Source organism: Lagenorhynchus albirostris, chromosome X (genome assembly GCF_949774975.1).
Source record: "Lagenorhynchus albirostris chromosome X, mLagAlb1.1, whole genome shotgun sequence".
Taxonomy (NCBI): domain Eukaryota; kingdom Metazoa; phylum Chordata; class Mammalia; order Artiodactyla; family Delphinidae; genus Lagenorhynchus; species Lagenorhynchus albirostris.
Window position 1 is genome coordinate 2,860,288 of NC_083116.1, and position 24,102 is coordinate 2,884,389.

Consider the following 24,102-nt stretch of genomic DNA (forward strand, 5'->3'; position numbering starts at 1 on the left):
TCTTGTCAATTTTATTTATCTTTTCAAAAACCCAGCTCTTGGTTTCATTGATCTTTTCTATTGTTGTGGGTGGTTTTTCTTTTTGATCTCCACTTCATTTTTTTCCCCCCTCATCTTTATAATTTCCTTCCTTCTGCTGACTCTGGACTTGCTTTGTTCTTCTTTTTCTAATTCCTTTAGATGGTAGGTTAGGTTGTTTATTTGAGATTTTTCTTGTTTCCTGACGTAAGCTTGTATTGCCATAAACTTCCCTCTCAGAACTGCATTTGCTGCATCCCATAGCTTTTTGAATGTTGTGCTTTCATTTCATTTGTTTCAAGGTATTTTCTGATTTCCTCTCTGATTTTTTTCGTTAGCCCATTGGTTTTTTAGTAGCATGATGTTTAGCGTCTACGTGTTTGTGTTTTCTCCATTTTTCTTCCTATAATTGATTTCTAGTTTCATATTTTGTGGTCAGAAAAGATGCTTGATATAATATCGATCTTCTTAAATTTATTGAGACTTGCTTTGTGGACAGAATGTGATCTATCCTGGAGAACTTCCATGTGCACAGAAAAGAATGTATATTCGGATGTTTTTGGACAGAATGTCCTTTAAATATCTATTAAGTCCAATGTGTCTAATGTGTCATTTAAGGCCATAAAACCCTTATTTCTTGGTGTGGGCAATTAAGCTATTTTATAATATAACCTCAGCTTCCTTTTAGCCTGTAAGTCCAGGGATACCATTAATTCCCTTAACACTCCATACTCTCGTATGGATTTTTGCCTTTGCTGTGTTGTTCTTTGGCTAGGAAAGTCCTTCTATCACCTACTAAATGTGACCTCATCTTCTGAGTATCACCCAGTTTATGAATCCTTCTCTAACACTACACTCTAAGCAGAATCAATAGAGCCTCCTTCTGGTTTCACTTAACACTTGTTTTTGTTTCATTAGTGTGCATACATCTAATGTTTAGGCTTGTGCTATAACTATTGTGCAATGTCTGTCTCCATCAATAGATTGTGGGCATACTGGTGGTGCTCACTGTGCCTTATTAACCTTTTTTACAAATATGGGGTCAGGCAGTGAGCAGACAATCAAGTAGTTTTCAATTTGTTTTTTGAATATATTTCTCCCTCTTCCTTCTCTTCCTTTAGTAGTTTTTGCCTTTCCTGATTTGACCTCCAACAAATGAGAAGAAAATCCTTTTTCCTCCTTTTGATTATTATCAAAGAAATGAAACCATTGCTTTTTGCATAAAACAAGTTGCCACTCTGGGCCCAGTGAAGTTTCTAAGGAACTGGTAGCTGCACAATTTATTGTCACATCTGTATTAGAACAGGCTAGGATTCTTAGGGCTAATATTCAGGATTGTATGCTCAAGGTACTCAGTTTAAGTTAAGAGGTTCAGCAAGAAATTCCTTTTCTTTCCTGGGGGTGGATAATATCTTCCATCACCTACCCCTTCACAGAAGGACCTGCTCTAATTTCCATTGTCAAACTCTTGGGTATATTGGGCAGAACACTGCTTTGTCCTTTAACCATAGGGAGTTACAACCACTTGAATGGCAAAGATAAGAAGACATATACAGAAACAAGAAGAACTACAATCCTGTAGCCTGTGGAACAAAAACCATATTCACAGAAAGATAGAGAAAATGAAAAGGCAGAGGGCTACGTAACAGATGAAGGAACAAGATAAAACCCCAGAAAAACAACTAAATGAAGTGGAGATAGGCAACCTTCCAGAAAAAGAATTCAGAATAATGATAGTGAAGATGATCCAGGACCTCAAAAAATGAATGGAGGAAAAGATCGAGAAGATGCAAGAAATGTTTAACAAAGACCTAGAAGAATTAAAGAACGAACAAACAGAGATGAACAATACAATAACTGAAATGAAAACTACACTAGAAGGAATCAATAGCAGAATAACTGAGGCAGAAGAACAGATAAGTGACCTGGAAGACAGAATGGTGGAATTCACTGCTGCGGAACAGAATAAAGAAAAAAGAATGAAAACAAATGAAGACAGCCTAAGAGACCTCTGGGACAACATTAAACATAACAATATTCGCATTATAGGGGTACCAGAAGGAGAAGAGAGAGAGAAAGGACCTGAGAAAAAATTTGAAGAGATATAGTCGAAAATTTCCCTAACATGGGAAAGGAAATAGCCACCCAAGTCCAGGAAATGCAGCGAGTCCCATACAGGATAAACCCAAGGAGAAACACACTGAGACACATAGTAATCAAACTGGCAAAAATAAAAATTATTGAAAGCAGCCAGGGAAAAATGACGAATAACATACAAGGGAATTCCCATAAGGTTAACAGCTGATTTCTCAGCAGAAACTCTATAAGCCAGAAGGGAGTGGCATGATATACTTAAAGTGATGAAAGGGAAGAACCTACAACCAAGATTACTCTAGCCAGCAAGGATCTCATTCAGATTCAATGGAGAAATCAAAAGCTTTACAGACAAGCAAAAGCTAAGAGAATTCAGCACCACCAAACCAGCTCTACCACAAATGCTAAAGGAATGTCTCTAAGTGGGAAACATAAGAGAAGAAAAGGACCTACAAAAACAAACCCCCCAAAATTAAGAAAATGGTCATAGGAATATACATATTGATAATTACCTTAAACGTGAATGGATTAAATGCTCCAACGAAAAGACACAGGCTTGCTGAATGGAAACAAAACCAAGACCCATAAATATGCTGTCTACAAGAGAGCCACTTCAGACCTAGGGACACATACAGACTGAAAGTGAGGGAATGGAAAAAGATATTCTATGCAAATGGAAATCAAAAGAAAGCTATAGTAGCAATACTCATATCAGATAAAATAGACTTTAAAATAAAGTATGTTGCAAGAGACAAGGAGGGCACTACATAATGATCAAGAGATCAATCCAAGAAGAAGATATAACAATTATAAATATATATGCACCCAACATAGGAGCACCTCAATATATAAGGCAACTGCTAACAACTGTAAAAGAGGAAGTCGACAGTAACACAATAATAGTGGGGGACTTTAACACCTGACTTACACCAATGGACAGATCACCCAAAATGAAAATAAATAAGGAAACAGAAGCTTTAAATGACATGATAGACCAGATAGATTTAATTGATATTTATAGGACATTCCATCCCAAAACAGCAGATGACACTTTCTTCTCAAGTGCGCATGGAACATTCTCCAGGATAGATCACATCTTGTGTCACAAATCAAGCCTCAGTAAATTAAAGAAAATTGAAAACATATCAAGCATCTTTTCTGACCACAACACTATGAGATTAGAAATGAAATACAGGGAAAAAAACGTAAAAAACACAAACACATGGAAGCTAAACAATACATTACTAAATAACCAAGAGAACACTGAAGAACTCAAAGAGGAAATCAAAAAATACCTAGAGACAAATGACAATGAAAACATGACAATCCAAAAGGGAAGTTTATAGCTATACAAGCCTACCTCAAGAAACAAGAAAAATCTCAAATAAACAATCTCACCTTACACCTAAAGGAACTAGAGAAAGAAGAACAAACAAAACCCAAAATTAGCAGAAGGAAAGAAATCATAAAGATCAGAGCAGAAATAAATGAAATACAAACAAAGAAAACAGTAGCAAAGATCAATAAAACTAAAAGCTGGTTCTTTGAGAAGATAAACAAAATTGATAAACCATTAGCCAGACTCATCAAGAAAAAGAAGGAGAGGACTCAAATCAATAAAATTAGAAATGAAAAAGGAGAAGTTACAACAGACACCGCAGAAATACAAAGCATCCTAAGGGACTACTACAAGCAACTGTATACCAATAAAATGGACAACCTGGAAGAAATGGAAAAATTCTTAGAAAGGTATAACATTCCAAGACTGAACCAGGAAGAAATAGAAAATATGAACAGACCAATCACATGTAATGAAATTGAAACTGTGATTAAAAATCTTCCAACAAGCAAAAGTCCAGGACCAGATGGCTTCACAGGTGAATTCTATCAAACATTTAGAGAAGAGCTAACACCCATCCTTCTCAAACTCTTCCAAAAAATTGCAGAGGAAGGAACACTCCCAAATTCATTCTATGAGGCCACTATCACCCTGATACCAATACCAGACAAAGATACTACAAAAAAAGAAAATTACAGAGCAATATCACTGATGAATATAGATGCAAAAATCCTGAACAAAATACTAGCAAACAGAATCCAACAGCACATTAAAAGGATCATACACCATGATCAAGTGGGATTTATCCCAGGGATGCAAGGATTCTTCAATATATGCAAATCAATCAATGTGATACACCATATTAACAAATTGAGGAATAAAAACCATATGATCATCTCAATAGATGCAGGAAAAGTTTTTGAAAAAATTCAACAGCCATTTAAGATAAAAACCCTCCAGAAAGTGGGCATAGAGGGAACCTACCTCAACATAATAAAGGCCATATATGACAAACCCACAGCAAACATCACTCTCAATGGTGAAAAACTGAAAGCATTTCCTCTAAGATCAGGAACAAGACAAGGATGTCCACTCTCAACAGTATTATTCAACATAGTTTTGGAAGTCCTAGCCATGGCAATCAGAGAAGAAAAAGAAATAAAAGGAATCCAAATTGGAAAAGAAGAAGTAAAACTGTCACTGTTTGCAGGTGACATGATACTATACATAGAGAATCCTAAAAATGCCACCAGAAAACTACTAGAGCTAATCAATGAATTTGGTAAGTTGCAGGATACAAAATTAATGCACAGAACTCTCTTGCATTCCTATACACTAATGATGAAATATCTGAAAGAGAAATTAAGGAAACACTCCCATTTACCATTGCAACAAAAAGAATAAAATATCTAGGAATAAACCTACCTAGGGAGACAAAAGACCTGTATGCAGAAAACTATAAGACACTGATGAAAGAAATTAAAGATTATACCAACAGATGGAGAGATATACCATGTTCTTGGATTGGAAGAATCAATATTGTGGAAATGACTGTACTACCCAAAGCAATCTACAGATTCAATGCAATCCCTGTCAAATTGCCAATGGCATTTTTTATGGAACTAGAAGAAAAAGTCTTAAAATTTATATGGAGACACAAAAGACCCCAAATAGCCAAAGAAGTCTTGAGGAAAAAAAACGGAGCTGGAGGAATCAGACTCCCTGACTTCAGACTATACTGCAAAACTACAGTAATCAAGGCAGTATGGTACTGGCACAAAAACAGAAACATAGATCAATGGAACAGGATAGAAAGCCCAGAGGTAAACCCACGCACCTATGGTCAACTAATCTATGACAAAGGAGGCAAGGATATACAATGGAGAAAAGACAGTCTCTTCAGTAAGTGGTGCTGGGAAAACTGGACAGCTACATGTAAAAGAATTAAATTAGTACACTCCCTAACACCATACACAAAAGTAAACTCAAAATGGATTAGAGACTTAAATGTAAGACCGAACACTATAAAACTCTTAGAGGAAAACATAGGAAGAACACTCTTTGACATAAATCACAAAATCTTTTTTGATCCACCTCCTAGAGTAATGGAAATAAAAACAAAAATAAACAAATAGGACCTAATGAAACTTAAATGTTTCTGCACAGCAAAGGAAACCATAAATAAGACGAAAAGACAACCCTTAGAATGGGAGAAAATATTTGCAAACGAAGCAACTGACAAAGGATTAATCTCCAAAATATATAAACAGCTCCTGCAGCTCAATATTAAAGAAACAAACAGCCCAATACAAAAATGGGCAGAAAACCTAAATAGACATTTCTCCAAAGAAGACATACAGATGGCCAAGAAGCACATGAAAAGCTGCTCAACATCACTAATTATTAGAGAAATGCAAATCAAATCTACAATGAGGTATCACCTCACACCAGTTATAATGGGCATCATCAGAAAATCTACAAACAACAAATGGTGGAGAGGGTGCGGAGAAAAGGGAATCCTCTTGCACTGTTGGTTGGAATGTAAATTGATACAACCACTATGGAGAACAGTATGGAGGCTCTTAAAAAACTAAAAATAGAATTACCATATGATCCAGCAATCCCACTACTGGGTATATACCCAGAGAAAATCATAATTCCAAAAGACACATGCACCCCAATGTTCATTGCAGCACTACTGACAATAGCCAGGTCATGGAAGCAACCTAAATGCCCATCAACAGACGAATGGATAAAGAAGATGTGGTACATATATACAATGGAGTATTACTCAGCCATAAAAAGGAACGAAATTGGGTCATTTGTTGAGACATGGATGGATCTAGAGACTGTCATACAGCGTGAAGTAAGTCAGAAAGAGAAAAACAAATATTGTATATTAACGCATGTATGTGGAAACCTAGAACTATGGTACAGATGAACCGGTTTTCAGGGCAGACATTGAGACACAGATGTAGAGAACAAATGTATGGACACCATGGGGGGAAAGCTGCCGGGGGCTGGGGATGGTGGTGTGATGAATTGGGTGATTGTGATTGACATGTATACACTGATGTGTATAAAATTGGTGACTAATAAGAACCTGCTGTATAAAAAAATAAAAAATAAAAATAAAAATAAACAAAAGAAGACATATACAGGTAATTATATGTTTAGGCATAGTAGAACCCAAACATATATATTAAGGTTAGAAGGCACTGGGGAAAATGAGAGGACAAGGACTTTGTGAAATCACATTTTATTAATAGCCTTGTGATAGTCCTCACTTAATAGTCTTAGTATAAGTTTTAGGTAAGTGTGTGAGAAGAGTCCTGAGGAGATGATATCCCTTTCTTCTTGGTGATCGTAGTTTAAAGATCTCAATTTTAGTTGGGAGCCCTAGATACCCCATAGGCAGCAGAGGATGCTTTGTTTCCAAAACAGAATCACAAAAGACCACAGCCATCCATAGGGGAAAACCTCTAGACAAGAGGTTACAAGTTGGTGGTTTGCAGATGTCATTTATTTGATCTATACAGTGTTAATAACCTTCAAAATTATCCTCCAAGATTTGAAATTTGGGAGATGTCATACAAAATTCCAGATTTGTTTATTATTTTATGAAATCAGAAGATTGGACTCAAATCCCCACATGGCCACAAACAGCTGGGGCTGAGTAGTGGCTGTCCCTTGTATGTGGGCACTTTCTGCTCTCTCCCTGAAAACAAGGTCTAATGTCAGTTGCCATTAATCAACTCACTTAATTGATAGATTTAAGAGCTCCTAGTTGAATTAAGAGGAAAGTGACATAGTTCTTGTACCCATAGCTGTAAAAATTTAAAATAAATAAATTAAAGATAGACTGAAAGGACTATTTCAAAAAAGGTGGCAAGTTTGCATTTCCTAATAAAAATGAAGACTATTTATACACTGTTTCTATGCATACACAGTATGCTTTTGTTGAAAAATAAAACTTCAGATATCAACATTATGCAATCCATTATAAGAACCATAATTGATATATTAAAAAAGATGTACAATGAAAATCTTCATTTTATTAAATAGACTGAAAGTTCAACAGGTTTTGTATTTGAATATATATATTAAGTGTTGCTGCTGGGAAAAGCAGTTATGCATTAATTAAGCAATATACCTTCACAGGCATCAAAATATTTTATAGACACAAGATTTATAAAAATGTCTTTAATTGCAGTAGAAATTATACATTGAACCAGAAGTATTTTTGTCAGTGAGTTGAAGAAATGACTGAGACCATATACAGGGCATATTATATTTAAAAGTTAGATTTCCTGTGGCGTTTTCTTTTGTCACTTATGATAGTTATGTGTATTTTCTCATAATTTCAATGAGAATTTTGATGTGAATGAACAACTTTTGGGCATGTTGTCCATTATAAGCAAATCAGAAAATGGTTTACTTGAATATATTGAAAAAAGTCCTAAAAATGTAACATAAGCAGATCACAATTAATATATGTAAGTGTTAATGTCAGACTTTTATGAAATACATATCCAGCATTGCAAAGTTGTGTAGGGATACAGAATTTATGTTCGTTCATTGGTAGATTGACTAGCAATTATTTGCTTTGTGGTAAAAGGTTTAAGTAGAGCATATTATGGACATAATAGCTGCCACCATGAGCTGGATACCTCCCAATGACTTGAACAATAAACAACTCAAAAATGAATGAAGAGGAGCAGTATGAGCAGTATGGTTGTCAGCTTCCCTATGAGCCTAGATATCTGAGTTAGGGCAAAGTGCTCATCCCAAATATAAAACCCACTGTGCAAAGAGTTAATCTGTGTCTGGAAAGAAAGCAACTCTATTCTTTTAAGATACTGACTAAAACTAAATAACCTTACTCCTCATTCCCTCACCGTTTCCTTACCCACACCCCTGTTAAAATTAATCTGTACTAAATTCTGTACTCGACATTGGAATTCCAAATACAAGACCTGACATTAATACCCTGATGCAGAAGAAATGGTGGCAGGTTTCTGGTTTGCAAAATTAAAGTGGTAATACATTTCAAAATAAAACTGTAATCATTAATTATTGCTTTTTTAATTTGTAATTTTTCATTTTTAATTTAAAATATCCCCAGTATGATATTTTACATTATTTCATCTGTGAGTCATTGAAGCAAGTGACCACTTTGGGTTTATTTCTGTGTGTCCAGCATAAACTGTTAGTAATTGTTCAACAAGTACTTAATACATGCATGGATAAATGTACTTCAGTTGAAGATATACCACATACCTAAAACTCTTTTGGGATGGAAGTTGTATTTCAATCTCATGCAAGTTTAGTATCAAAGATAATCATTTTCCTTTCCCTTCACTTCTCCTTCTTGACTTTTTTCTGCCTTAGATGCCTATACAACAGCCGAAGTAGTTTACTCTTGGACTCTTGGGAAGAACAAATCTGTGGAAGTGGCACAGGATGGCTCTCGACTGAATCAATATGACCTGCTGGGCCATGTTGTTGGGACAGAAATAATCCGGTCTAGTACAGGTATTTATTTATTTTATTTAGCAAGCATTTTTGTAACCTGTACCACATACCAGTCACTGTTTTAAGTGCTTATAATAACTTACGTTAATAAAACAGTCTTGTGAGGTAGGTACTATTATCTTAAGGAAACTGAGGCATACAGATGTTTAGTAATTTGTTCCATGTCACAGTTATGTAATGTCAGAGCCAAGATCTGAACCCAGGCAGATTGGCTTCCAAGATCATGCTTTTAACCATGATGCCCTGCTGTCTCTTCGTGAGTTAGGTCGAGGTCATTAGGGCTGGACTGTGGTAGAAGAGAAAGCAGAGGGAAGCCATGATAGTGGGAGAGCTAAACTTTGATCCTAAAGTTTTCATGAAGATATTTGCTTAACTCCGCCAATACAGAGGTGGCAATGTAATAACCCCAGGAGAGTCCAGAACACAGCCAGGAGGTCCAGGAATGAGCCATGGAATTATTTTCTTAAGTGAATCACCCATTTCAGAAACAAGTGTGTCTGGCAAACATTGCCAGGTCCTCTCAATGGCTCTTCCTTGGATATTGATAAATGGTATTTAGAGGCTTGTTCTGTAGCCTTAAGTCCTATCTATTTGGAAACTGGCCAGTTGTAGGGGCCTGAGGAAGGACGCACCCTGAATCCCAACTAACTTTAGGGTATTTGACAAAATGGAGTATATCTTAGGGGCCCACATATCTTACAATATTTTTTGCCATGAAAGGGTGGGAACTTTCAACACTTGTCTCCATGGAAGATCTCTGAATCCACAATTATAAATGAAGTAGGGTACTCTTGTCCTTTTTTTCATTAGCTGGACACTGCTGTTCCCTCTCATAGTGTTACAGTATGTCTGTGGTCTGTTCTCCCTCCATCCTAGGACCAGGGGCTAGAATGTTTAAAAAAAGCAGCATTTGAAATGGATTTAAAGGACAACAGGATTTAGAGATTTGGAACTTGGTGTGGGGAAAGGCTATTCTTTTTTTTTTTTTTCTTTTTTTTTGTGCGGTAGGCGGGCCTCTTACTGTTGTGGCCTCTCCCGTTGCGGAGCACAGGCTCCGGATGCGCAGGCTCAGCGGCCGTGGCTCACGGGCCCAGCCGCTCCGCGGCATGTGGCATCTTCCTGGACCGGGGCACGAACCCGTGTCCCCTGCATTGGCAGGCGGACTCTCAACCACTGCGCCACCAGGGAAGCCCGAAAGGCTATTCTTGAGAATGGCAATACAGAGTTTCAAAAGACCAGAGGTTTGTGAGAACATGATCTCTTGGAGAAGGTCAGCTGATCTGTGGGGGTGAGGGGAAAGTACCCACCTGGCCAGTTCTGCTCTCTCCAAGCAGGTAGAGGGAGGAGGACCTTTAGTGCCTGCATGTACAAAGTGTATTTTTACTGTCCAACTGTGACCCTTGCATTTTTGAGCAGAAGCCACCTCCTGCTGTGGGGTGCCGCTGCTGCTGCAAATGACCTCCCATCTGAGATCAGACCCTCCCCTCCCTCCCACCCCAGCCTGTAAGCAAAGAGTACCCAGGCTCCTGATGAAGGCTCTGTGCATCCCAGCACAGCAAGGCAGACCCCTAGAGACCAAAGGTAACCCAGGGGCCCTGGAGGTCCACTCCGTAGAAGGGAGAGAATTCCTGGGGCTATAGCATCTGTTCACTCTCCTGACTTCCCCAACCCTCCTTAGCACTGCTCACCTGGTATCAACTTTTGAGACCCATCATTAGCAATTCAAGCAGCCCCATTTCATTTGGTTAAGCCACTGTTTGTTTATAGTCTTTATCACACGTTCATGATAGAAAAATTAGAAATATCAGAGGAACAAAAAATGTAAATTAAAATATTCTTTAATTCCACCATCTAGAAAAAAACTTTTTAGAAGAATTTCGTGCATTAACTGATTATTATACATTTTGGTGTGTAACCTTTAAGAAGGTTCTCTTTGCACTTTTAATATAAATATGTTTTTATATAAATGGGGCCATAATATTGATACTGTTTTATAAGCTGTTTTTTATGTAATTTTATATTGTAAGCATGTTTTCTTGTTACTAAGTGTACAGGATCCAAATAAAATGTACACACAAGCTAGTGATATATTTTTATTATTAATTAATTTATTTATTTTTGCTGTGTTGGGTCTTCGTTTCTGTGCGAGGGCTTTCTCTAGTTGTGGCAAGTGGGGGCCACTCTTCATCGCGGTGTGCGGGCTTCTCACTATCGCGGCCTCTCTTGTTGCAGAGCACAGGCTCCAGACGCGCAGGCTCAGTAGTTGTGGCTCACGGGCCTAGTTGCTCCGCGGCATGTGGGATCCTCCCAGACCAGGGCTCGAACCCGTGTCCCCTGCATTAGCAGGCAGATTCTCAACCACTGTGCCACCAGGGAAGCCCAGTGATATATTTTTATTCAGATATAATTGACATTAGTTTCAGGTGTACAACATTATGATTCAATATTTGTATGTATTATGAAATGATCACCACAGGAAGTCTAGTTAACGTCCATCACTATACATAGTTATAGAATTTTTTTCTTGTGATGAAAACTTTTAAGATCTACTCTTAACAGCTTTCAAATGTGCAGTATAGTATTCTAACTATAGTTACCGTGTTGTACATAACACCCCAAGGACTTATTTACTTTACAGCTGGAAGTTTGTACCTTCTGTTTCCTTTCACCCATTTCACCTAACACCTACCCTTGGCTTCTGGCAACCAGTAATCTATTCTTTGTATCTATGAGCTTGGTTTTTTGTTCATTTTGTTTTGTTTTTTGGATTCCACATGTAAGTGAGATACAATATTTGTCTTGCTCTGTCTGACTTATTTCACTTAGCATAATGTCCCCAAGGTCCATCCATATTGTTGCAAATGGCAAAAATTCTTTCTTTTTATGGTTGAATAATATTCCATTGTATCTATATATACCACATCTTCTTTATCCATTCATCCATGGAGAGACACTTTGGTTGTTTCCATGTCTTGGCTATTGTAAATAATGCTGCAGTGAAGATGGAGGTGTATATATCTTTTTAAGCCAGTGTTCTCATTTTCTTCAGATAAATACCCATAAGTGGAATTGCTGGATCGTATAGTAGTTCCATTTTTATTTTTTAAAAAATATTTATTTATTTATTTATCTATTTATTTATTTATTTGGCTGCACCAGGTCTTAGTTGTGGCATGCAGGATCTTTTAGTTGCAGCATGTGAACTCTTAGTTTTCTTGTTTGTTTGTTTTTGAGTTTTTTTTGCAGTACACAGGCATCTCACTGCTGTGACCTCTCCCATTGCGGAGCACAGGCTCTGGACGCGCAGGCTCAGTGGCCATGGCTCACGGGCCCAGCCACTCCGCGGCACGTGGGATCCTCCCGGGCCGGGGCAGGAACCCGCGTCCCCTGCATCGGCAGGCGGACTCTCAACCACTGCGCCACAAGGGAAACCCACAGACTCTTAGTTTTGACATGTGGGATCTAGTTCCCTGACCAGGGATTGAAACCGGGCCCCCTGAATTGGGAGCGTGGAGTCTTAGCCACTGGACCACCAGGGAAGTCCCCCATTTTTAATTTTTTGAGGAAACTCCATACTGTTTTCCATAGTAGTTGCACCAGTATACATTCCCACCAAGACTACATGAGGGTTTCCATTTCCACACATCCTCACCAACATTTGTTTTTTGTTGTTAGTTCTAAGTAGTTAGTAATAATATTTTAACAATTAGAATGGGCATATATTAATTATTACCTGTTTTAGTTTTACTCTAAATTTAAAAAGAAAATTAAAAGGCCATCATCTGAGGCCACAGCCAGCCTTCTTGACAATGATAAGTGTTGCTATCAGTGGGAAGCATAGCATTTCATTGTGAAACTCAATAATATCTTCATCTTACTGGATCATAATCCATTTAACCAATTACCTATGATTATTTTCCGTTTTAATGCTATAAAGAACACTGCAAAGACCTTCTTTTTCCATATAGCATTTTGTTCCTATGTAATTACCTGCCAAGGAAAAAAACAAAATATTGAGATTGCTCTTTCAGAAAGTAGACACATTTAAAATTTTTTAAATACATATTGACAAATTGCCATTCTAAAAGGTGAAACAGTTCACACTCTCGTTATCAGTGTATGAGCATGCCAGTTTCCCTTCACTCTTGGCAATGCAGATGTTATGGATTGAATTATGTCTCCCTAAAAGATATGTTGAAATCCTGCCCCCCTAGTGCCTCAGAATGTGACCTTATTTGAAAGTAGGGTTATTGCAGATATTAGATTATAATAGCAAATTAGTTTTGTAAACATGATACAGTGTATATCAGTAAACTATGCAGGTGTAAGAAGGAATGAGGAAGTTCAATGGGAATATCTGCAGGATATACTGTTGAGTGAAAATAGCAAATATAAAACCACCAAAGACTATAAGGATATATATTAGTATAGGAATAGTATTTCTAGAATATACACAAGAAGCTGTTAATTGTAGTTAAAGGAAGGAGAAATGAAATGGTTTGAAGGAGGTGGACTTTTTGCTGTATATTATTTGACACGCTTTGGTTTAGAAACCATATAAATATTACCTCACATAAATGTATATTGTTTTCATGTGACTATAAATTATGGGCATTCCTTTCTGAATTCTGGTATGCTCCTCTATGTGGGGTCCAACATACTAATGGGAAGTTGGGCCAGAGAAAATCCCACAATCTGTGGGTGTTCTGTTTTGTATGAGTGGTTTTCTCTCTGAAAGCTGTCAGTCCTCAGCATGAAGTAGTTCTAAGCAGAGAGCTCCTGCTCTTTGCTCCAGATTCAACCATGTGTTAAATAAATGAATGAAATTTCTCTAAATTGGTGGCTAGTTCTTCACACTGTTCCCTACTTCAGCACTGACTCCATTTTCCCTTATTTGCAATATTTACATTAATTTTCTAAGAGGAGCCTGATCTTATTTTTGCATCTTTCCTAGAAATTTGACCATTTGTTAGAAAAACTCTCATTACTGTCATTGTGTATATTATTTGTTTAGACTTGGAACATAGGTAAGTGAAGACAAATCAGAAAATAAGAGCAGCGTGGCGGGTGTGTTTTGACCCACCTGCAGATGCCATTCTGTGGGCGGGGGGGGGGTGCCAAAACCCCATGACTGCTTAGCCAGAGCAGCAGTTGACCCCTGAGGTCACCATTTTGGTGCAGTGAGGCAACAGCCACCAAGGGACGTGGCCCTATTGCGTGGCTCACTGCCACTGGAAGAGGGCTCTGCTAGAGTTCTGCAGTTGGCTTGAGCTCCGCTGTTGGGCGGGGCTTTTGTATTTACTCCTCTGTATGCCAGAGCTGTGGGCTGCTCTCAGAGGTTGGGTTCCCTTGCAGTTGAATTTAGACTGCTGACTGTACTTTTGATCAGGCGATGATGCTGGCAGGGGACCTGATACCACCTCCAAGATTTGCACAATGTTGGCTATAATGTATGCCATATTCCTTTGTGCTAGCTGACCCCAAATTATCTGGCCCTGCCAATTCCCAGAGCGTTCCCCATGAGGCAAAGCAGAAGTGGGCCTCCAGAGGAATGCCCAGGAAACCTGTATATCTGCCTTGGGTTCTCATTTCCCCACTGGAGAAACCATAGACCCAGAGGTACCCTCTAGGTGCTGCACTGAGCTGGCCTGGGGGAAGGAAGAAGGCGACAAATTGATACCACTTCTGTTATCCTTCTAATGTCACTTTTCTTGGTTTTCATGCCCCAGATGGGTGCTGCTTCAGCTTTACTTCTTAGATCTGGGATTTTCACAAAGGTGTTCTCTTCTGTGGGTAGCTGCTAAACCATATTTTTGTGACAGGGTACTAGAGCTGGGGCCGTCCTATTCCACCACCTTCCTGATCTTAAATCACTCTCTTTGCTTCTTTGGAAGAGAAACAACAAGATAGAAATTGAAGGAAAGAAGGATAGAAAAGGAGAGGCTTAAGAAAATATATTCAGTTATTTAAAACAATGGCTAATTTGATAAGCTCTTGAAAAGTCCACTTGCTTTCCTTTCAGATCTACAGAATATAACTTATATAAAATATATAATAAATATTCATAAATATTAAATATTTGACATGATCAGATATAGGATTAATAGACAGGAAGGAATTCAGGGGTGTGAGACTAATATGCGGAAGGGGAGGAAATTCCCCAAGCTAATCAAAGTCCAACTATTGTTAAAAATAAATCTTCAGTGCCTCCTCAGCTGAGAAAAAGAGTGAACAGAAGGACAGGGAAAGAAAGCAGTTGAAATGTACACAGATAGGAGAGAGGGGGAGAGGGAGGAGAGAGGGGGAGGGGGTGGGGAACAAAGAAATAAAAGGATTGAAAAAGCGGCAGAGAGAAAAAAAAGCAATCCCAATGTTGTAATGAAGAAATTCTATAATTTTGTATGATAGTTCTTTGCTAAATTAAAACTAAGCCTACTTGTATTTTTCATGTTCACATAAACAAGCTAGAATGTGAATACACACACAATATGGATTATATATTGAGCTTTGGCTAACCAGATGGTGCTTCCTAGGCTTAGGTACAAGGGAGTGGGTGAGGTAGGAAAGTGGAAAATTGACTCATTTGGGAGACATACTGAAACCAAATGGGGGGGAGAGAGAGAGAGAGAGAGTGAGAGAGAGAGGTGAAAAGTAAGAAGCTCTAACAAGAAAGGTAGTAGAGCAATCAGATTGCATGGACCTTTGGAGACTCTTTGGGGAAATTTGCCTTTTACTCTTTGAGAGATGGGAAACTATTGGGGAGCCTTAAGCAAAAGAAAGACTGAATCTGACTTTTATTATAATAGACTCATTTTGGCTGGTATGCTAAGAATGCATTGAAGGGGACAAGTACAGAGTCAAGGCACGTTAGGAAGCTATTACAGTACTCTAAGTAAGAGATGATGGTAGCTTAGTCCAAAGTGGTAACAGCGGAAGTGGTGAGAAATGCTCAAATTATAAATATATTTTGAAGAACTGTCAATGTATCTGTGCCCGTGTGTGCATTTGTGTATGCACACATGGAAACATGCACGAGGGATGGAGAGGGAGTGGTCGATGATGTTAAAGATTTTGAAGAATTTTGATTTGTGCTCCTGAGAGCTACCATTTACTGAGATAGGAAAATCTGTTGGAAGGGATAGTTTGGAGGGGGTAGGAAATGGAGACAGTAAGAGCTAAGATTTGGACATGTTAGATCAAGATACCTATTAGATCCCCAAGTGGTGATATCTAATGGGTAATGGAATATATAGGTGTAGAGCATTATAGGGAACCCTAGGTTTGCCATATCAAAGTACCATAAACTGAATGGCTTAAAACAACAGAGATTTATGTCTCCTAGTTCTGGAGGCTAGAAGTCTGAAGCCAAGGTGCTGGCTGGGTTGGTTGCTTATGGAGGCTCCTTTTATACAGTAGAGGGGGAGGGGGAGGGGTCCACTGTAGTGCTGACCAATGACTGAGCAGGACCACTGACGGGTCGCTCATTGACAGTTGCTCACCTGGGGGAGGGGCCCACTGCAACACTGACCAATGGCTGAGCGGGGCTGCTAAAGCTCACGCCTGCCCCACCACTATTACAATTCCCCACTGTCAATGTCCATTCCACAATCTTGTGGGAAAAGGGGTGACGATTTTTCTGGCTACTTCCCACTGAACAGGGGAGATGAGGAGGTGATTGTGAAATGGAATTGATCAGTTTTGGGTCGAGAATATTCCTTAAAAATGTTAGTAAGCAATACAATTCTTTTTATCTACAACCATTTGAACCTGATGAAATTCCTTCTACAATGAAATTTTAATCTCAATACTTACTTTTTTTTTTTTTTTTTTTTGCGGTACGTGGGCCTCTCACCATTGGGGCCCCTCCCGTTGCAGAGCACAGGCTCCGGACGCGCAGGCTCAGCGGCCATGGCTCACGGGCCCAGCCGCTCCGTGGCATGTGGGATCCTCCCGGACCGGGGCACGAACCCGCGTCCCCTGCATTGGCAGGCGGACTCTCAACCACTGCGCCACCAGGGAAGCCCAATACTTACTCTTTTTGAAGAGCAATCTTAAGTCTTCTAAGGGTTCATAAACCCATTGCTCTCTAGGCCTGTCAGGAGTTGGGTCATTTTCTGATGACAGTGGTGCTGCTTTCAGCCGAGTGTGATGAATCCATGGCTTTACTCCAGCTAACTTGACAGATGAGTGTGTGATAAGTAATACCACATGTGGTCCTGTCCACCTTGCGGTCAGCTGGTGCTCAGTCCCTTGTTCCCTCCAGGTTTTAAGGAGGACTCAGTTTCTGGGCTGGAAAGGATGTAACGTTACCTCAGTTGTATGGGCACACCTGCTGGCAACAAACTCATGAACAGAGGTTAGTATAGTGCCCAGAGCTTTAACATAATTGGCAACTGCTAGATCTTTCAGAGCATTTATAGATTCTCCCACCTGGGCAGACACCTGGAATGGCCTACCATACACTATTTCAAAGGGTCTCAATTTAAGCCTGCTTCTGGGAGCCACTGTGATCCATAGCAGGGCAACTGGCAAGGCCTTATCCCAAGTTAAATTAGTGTCTTGACATATTTTAGCAATGCTCCTTTTTAATGTATAATTCATTCTCTCGGTTTTTCCTGTTGATTGTAGTCTCCAGGATGAATGTATCTTCCAATTCATTTGCAGTGCTTTAGCCACTTGTTGGGTTATGCTAGAGACAAAAGCAGGCCCATTACCACTTTGAAGGGAGTTAGGCACTCCAGATCAGGGGATAATGTCCTTAAGGAGGACTCTAACCACTTTGGAGGCTTTTTCTGTCCTGGGGCAGTATGCCTCCACCCTTCCTGAAAAAGTGTCCATAAATACTAGCAGGTACCTGAAATTTCCTGTGGCTCAAGGCATTTGAGTAAAGTCTATTTGCCAGTCCTCGGTGGGGTAGGTTCCTCTGTGCTGAGTCCCCATCTGGGGAAGTGTGACAGCAGTTTTTGTGTTATTTTTAGCATAAATCATGCAATTTTGAGTGACTTGCTGGATGGCCCTTTGTAGGTTAGGCCCCATTATATATCTTTGAATCTGTTGTAAGGTGTCATCTCTCCCGTAATGGGTACTATTATGAAGGTGCTGCAGCACAGTGTCCAAGAGGGCCTCAGGAATCAAAACAATTCCTTGTACTTTACATTTCTAGCCAAGTGAGGTATGATCAAGAGTGAATCCCCATTCTTTGGCTCTCTCCTTCTCCTTTCCTGAATACACTGACTGGTATTTTGACAAGTCGATCTGTGGGAGAAGTGACCATATCATGGATTGTTAACCCCATTCCTTTGCTGCTTTCTTTGCAGCTTGGTCAGCTAACTGACTGCCCTTTATTATATGAGTCTCACCCTTCTGGTGGCCTGGGCAGTGCATTACAGCCACTTGTGAGGGCTTATGGACTGCTTCTAATAGTGACAGGATTTCAGAAGCATGTTTTATGTCTTTATTGTTTGAAGTGAGAAGCCCCCTTTCTTTCCAGTTCACCCCATGGGCATGCACCACAGAGAATGCATAGTGAGAGTCTGTGTATATATTTACTTGCTTCCCTTTAGCGAGGAGCGGGGGCTCTTGTCAGAGCAATGATTTCTGCCTTCCCAGCTGAGCTCCCTGGGGGCAGGGCTTTTGCTTCAACAATCCTTTCAAGGGTTACCATCACATACCTAGTGCATCACCTACCTTGGTCCATGAAGCTGCTTCCATCGGTGAACAATTTCATATCTGGTTCAGCCAAGGTCTGCTAGAATACACTAGCTTGATGATTTGTAGGCAGTTGTGCTCTGGGGATTGTGCAACATCAATCGGGAGAAATGTGGCTGGATTTAGGGCTGAAGTGACCTGAAGTCTTACGTTGGGATTGTCCAGGAGAATGGCTTGGACTTTCCCATTCTCCCCGAAGTCAGCCAATAGCCCCCTTTCTGCTCCAGTAAAGAAAGGACATGGTGAGGAATATACACAGTGGTGGGTTGCCCCAGGGTAAACTTCTCAGCTTCCTGAAATATGTCACAAGTAGCTGCTACAGCTCGAAGGCAGAGGGGTCATCCCTTAACAGTCTGTTCTAGCCTGTCTTGAGAAGCAGGCAATAGGTTGAGGGCTATTCCCTGGAGTCTGAATTAACACCCCAAGACTTATGCCTTATCTCTCATGGACATACAATTTGAAAGGTTTCTTTAAGTCTGGTTGTTCCAAAGCCAGGGCTGAGACTGACTTTGTTTTTATTGTTTCAAAGGCTGTTTGGCATCCTGTAGTCCAAGTAAGGGGCTCAAAATCATGTCCCTTTAAAGCCTCACAGAGGGGCTTTACTATGAGCCCATAGTTTGGGATCCAAGCCTGACAGAACCCTGCCATTCCCAGAAACCCCCTCAGTTGTCTGCAAGTCTTGAGTGTTCCCAAGCCTGCAATTTCCCATTTTCTGTTAGTCAAAAGACCCCACTGTCCTTGGGAAAGGACAAAGCCCAGATACGTGACTTGTTGCTTACATATTTGGGCTTTTTTCTGGGAGACCTTATATCCACAATTGGCCAAATAGTTTAGGGTTCTAATGGTATTTTATAGACACTTATCATATGTAGGGCCTGCTATAAGCAAATTGTCCACATATTGGAGTATAAGTCCTTCATCCAATATTAAGTTTCTAAGGTCCCTAGCCAACATTTCCCCAAACAAGGTAGGGGAGTTCTTAAATCCTTGAGACAGGACTGTCCAACAATACTGTTAGACTACCTGTATTTCTGGGTCCTGCCATTCAAAAGCAAACAGTTGCTGTGATTCTTCTGCAATAGGAATGCAGAAAAAAGCATCCTTCAAGTCCAAAACTGAGAACCAGCTGAATTCTCCCAGAATAGTTGTAAGCAGAGTGTATGGATTAGGTACCACAGGGTGCAAATCTTGGACTATATCATTAATAGCCCTCAAGTCTTGGACAAAGCAATACCCTGCTGAGTTTGGCTTTTTGACCAGGAAAATAAGGCTGTTATATGGGGACAAGGTTTATTCAGTCCTATTTTCAAAAACTTTTCGAGAATTGGCTGAATTTCCTTTTGGGCCTCTTGCCTCAGAGGGTATTGTTTTAGATTAGGTGTCCCAGCATCCCTTTTCAATGGGATTTGTATCGGCCATGTGTTTTTGGCCTTCCCTGGGGTGCCATCAGTCCATACTTGTGGCCTCACCTTTTCATAGACCTCAGGGGGAAAGAGCTCTGTCTCCTTTTCTGGGACATCCATAAGTGCCATCTGTAGGCTTATAGCGTACTGTGGTGGGACCCTGGTGTCAAGCTGTCCTGGCGAAAAAGTTAAGTTACTAGAGCATTTAATTTACAAAGGAGATCTCGGCCCAGAAGAGTGACTGGACACACTGGCATATATAAGAAACTGTGTTTCAGGGTGAGGTCCCCTAATTGGCATTCTAGAGGTTGTAAGAAAACGATTTTGTACTTCTCCAGAAACTCCTGTGACCAGGATGGATTGAGATGTTTTCTGTGCCACCTTGGTGTTTACCACAGAGTATGTTGCACCTGTATCTATCAGAAAGTCAGTCAACTTGGCCCTCACTGTCAAAGTTACCTGGGGCTCCTGTGGGGAAATTGGAATTGGACGTCTCAAGTCCAAGGGAGCCCCGGGCCTCTTCATTCATTATCAGAGTGTTCCTCCCTTTCTACCATATGAGAGGCTCCTATCTTTCTTTTATTGTTTTCTTTCTTATTCTTCAGCCTAGGGCAATCTTTTTTCCAATGCCCTTCCTCCTTGCAGTAAGCGCATTGTTCTCTCCCCAGTGGTGGCTTACCTCTCTCCGGGTTAGTAGCCTTCCGGAAATCCAATGCTGCTGCCAGCAAAGTGGCGTTCCATCTTGCATCCTCTTGCTTCTGTCGTTGTGCCCTGCTGTTGAACACGTTAAAAGCAACGTCTACCAATTGAGAAGGGTTCATTCCAAGTGCACCATCAAACTTTTGTAATTTTCTTCTTATACCTGGGGCGCTTTGCCCAATGAAGGTCACATTTACCATTCTCATATTTTGGGGGGCCTCAGGGTCTGCATCAGTGTAGCACCTATAAGCTTGATAAATTCTTTCTAGAAATTCTGATGGATCCTCATTTGGTTTTTGGTGTATCTCCTGAATTTTGTCTAAGCTCTTTTGCCTGGGTACTCCCTTTCTAAGACTCACTAAGACACATTTCCTATAATATTCTAGAAGCGGCATGCCCCCATTATTAGGATCCCAGTCAGGCTCAGCAATACGAACTGCCAGATTTGCTTCTGGAGCTTCATCTGGATCTGGTAGATGGAGCTGGTGTGATTCCTTTCTAGCCTTGTCAACAACCATCCTTCTTTCAACCCCAGTAAGCATCATATTCATAGGAGTGTGAATGTCTGCCCAAGAGGGATGGTGAGTGGCAAAGATAGAAGTGAGAAGTTCAGTCATATGGAGGGGGTCCTCTTGGTATGTAGGGTTATGGTTTTTCCAATTAATCTGAAGTTGAGAATGGCTTGTGCATCCATAGAAACACAGTTTGTTGGCCATCTGCACTAAGGCTTCCTATGGGATATTGGCACAAGGGAAATTGCCCTGCTCCGAAAGTGGCTCCCAGTCCAAATTGGGTGGCCTGTTGGGTCTTAGATGGTGACACCAAACCAGGCCCCTGTGCCACGAGGGTTAACATAGAAACTTCTAATTGATCTCCATAAGTAGGGGAAACGGGGCCGTGAATATGTTGGTGGCATGGGGGTTGTCGGAACAACTGCTGTTGCAGTCTGCTCGGCCAGTGGAGGAGCCAGGTTGGCCAGAGGGGGTTTTAAGTTTTGAAATAACATGTCCTCACTCTCACTTTCCCCCTCTCCCTTTTGTAGAACAGGTTTTCCCTTAGTTTTCCTTTCAGACAGCTGTACCATAAGGTGGCAGCTATCTGACTTCTTTCTCTCCTGATTCAATAGCATAAATACTTCTACATATGGAATCTCATCACTTTTACATGCTCTTTCACAAAGCAATTGTAATTGCAAGATTGTATAATAATTAAGTGATCCATTCAAGGGCCATCACTCTCCTGATCCTAACGTATATTGGGACCACACACTATTACTATAGAATATCATCTCTTCCTTAGTCATAGGCCCATAGCTGTATTTTGCCCATTTATTTAAGATATACCCCAAGGGGCTTTCCTTAGGGACAGATGGAGTATTTCCCATATTTATAAGTTCAAGAATAACAAAACACAAAAAGCACAGGCAAATTCCAATACCAAAGACACAAACAGATTCCATCATGAATGAACGCAAAACAAAAGCAAATGGGGCTTCCCTGGTGGCGCAGTGGTTGAGCGTCCGCCTGCCGATGCAGGGGACACGGGTTTGTGCCCCAGTCCGGGAAGATCCCACATGCCACGGAGCGGCTGGGCCCGTGAGCCATGGCCACTGAGCCTGCGCGTCCGGAGCCTGTGCTCCGCAACGGGAGAGGCCACAACAGTGAGAGACCCGCGTACCACAAAAACAAACAAACAAACAAACAAAAAAGCAAATGAACACAAAACAAAAGCAAATAAATCAGTTCACAAATCAGGTAGAGTCCAACAGCGATTCCCCTCTCCAACAGGGTACCCCAATCAAATGAACAAATTGGCTTGTCCCTTAGAGCAAAAGCCCAAATTGAGAGGGGAAAATGTTCCCTGTTGTACACACCAGAGTGACTTACCCTACTATATGGAGCCCATCGGCTCCCAAATGTTGGTTCCTTGCTCCAACTACCAAGCGCTGGGGCAGCCGGTGCCACTTCAGGGAATTTTGAAGGGAAGATCCTCAGGACAAGTGGACCCAGCAGCCGCTAGGGCCTTACCCGAAAATTCCCCAACCTGGGCTGGCTGGCCACAAGCAGAAAGGCTCCTGGCTAGCTTTGCCAAAAATTTGTTACCAAGCCCAAGCTCATTCTGCTTGCCACACAACAGGCCAATAAATCAGATCAGTTGTTGGAGCAAGGAATAACAACCAGTGGTTGAGTGGGACCACTAATGGTAGTTTGTTGACAGTTGATTGCTAACGGTTGCTTGCTTGGGGGAGGAGCCCACTGTGACACCAACCAATGGCTGAGCGGGGCTGCTCTAGCTCGTACCTGCCCCGCCCCTATTACAGTCTCTGCCTCTGTCATCACACATCTCCCTGTGTCTCTCTCTTCTTTTGAAAAGAGAGCATCAGTCATAGTGTATTAGGTCCCATCCTACTCCAGTACGACCTCATCTTAACTAGTTATATCTGCAACAAGCCTCTTTCTAAAGAAGGTCACATTTTGAGGTATTCAGGGTTACGAATTCACCATATCTTTCCAGGAGACATAGTTCAACCCATAACAAGTAGGAAGCCCAGGCAGAAAATATACATTGGGGCATTATCAAAATTGAAGATATTATTTAAAGATACAGGCCTGGATAAGAATGCCAAGGGAGTGAGACAGAAAAGAGTACTGAGTCATGACAATCTCAAATGTTGAGAATTTAAAGGAACCAGCAAAGGAGATTGGACAGGTCATGATGTAGGAGGGAAACCAGAAGAGCAACATGGCCTAGGAGTTTGGTGAAGAGATTCATTCCAGGAGGATGGAGTGCTCAATATGTAAAATGCTTCTGACAAATCCAGCATAATTTTATAATTAACTGATAATTAACTATTGGATTACAGAGTTGATGGGAGGGTATAAAGTTAATACTCCAAAAACGCTCAAAGTTGTTTGGTATATAGTAAGAGCTTAACACGTGTTCACTCTTATTTTGAAGAGGGGTGATGTAGGCCAGCCCATATTCTGCTATGTGAACTTTAGGTTTTAACCCAATAAATCCATTCAAACAGTAGAGCGTAGTGGTTAGAAAGCATAAGCTGTGGAGCCAACCCATCTGGAGTTGAATTCAGGCTCTCCTACTTACTAGCTGGGTAATCTTCTGCAAATTGCTCAGTCTCTCTTTGCCTCAGTTTATTGACCCATAAATGAGTATAACAATAGTACCGACCTCATAGGGTTATTGTGAAGATTAAATACTTTAAGAATGTTACATAGCAAATGCTATAGAAGAGATTATTTTTAATTATTATTTACATGAGGACATTAATATATTTGAATGAACTCG

General features: G+C 40.5%; 1 protein-coding gene across 1 annotated transcript in view; it reads left to right on the plus strand.

The window, feature by feature from the left end:
- The window catches only part of GABRA3 (gamma-aminobutyric acid type A receptor subunit alpha3), a 153,559-nt gene that overhangs the window by 107,200 nt on the left and 22,257 nt on the right, over positions 1 to 24,102 (plus strand). Inside the window, exon 6 of the mRNA XM_060137405.1 lies at positions 8,843 to 8,986. Within this exon, the coding sequence (XP_059993388.1) occupies positions 8,843 to 8,986 (144 nt within the window). The remainder of the gene's footprint in view (positions 1 to 8,842; positions 8,987 to 24,102) is intronic.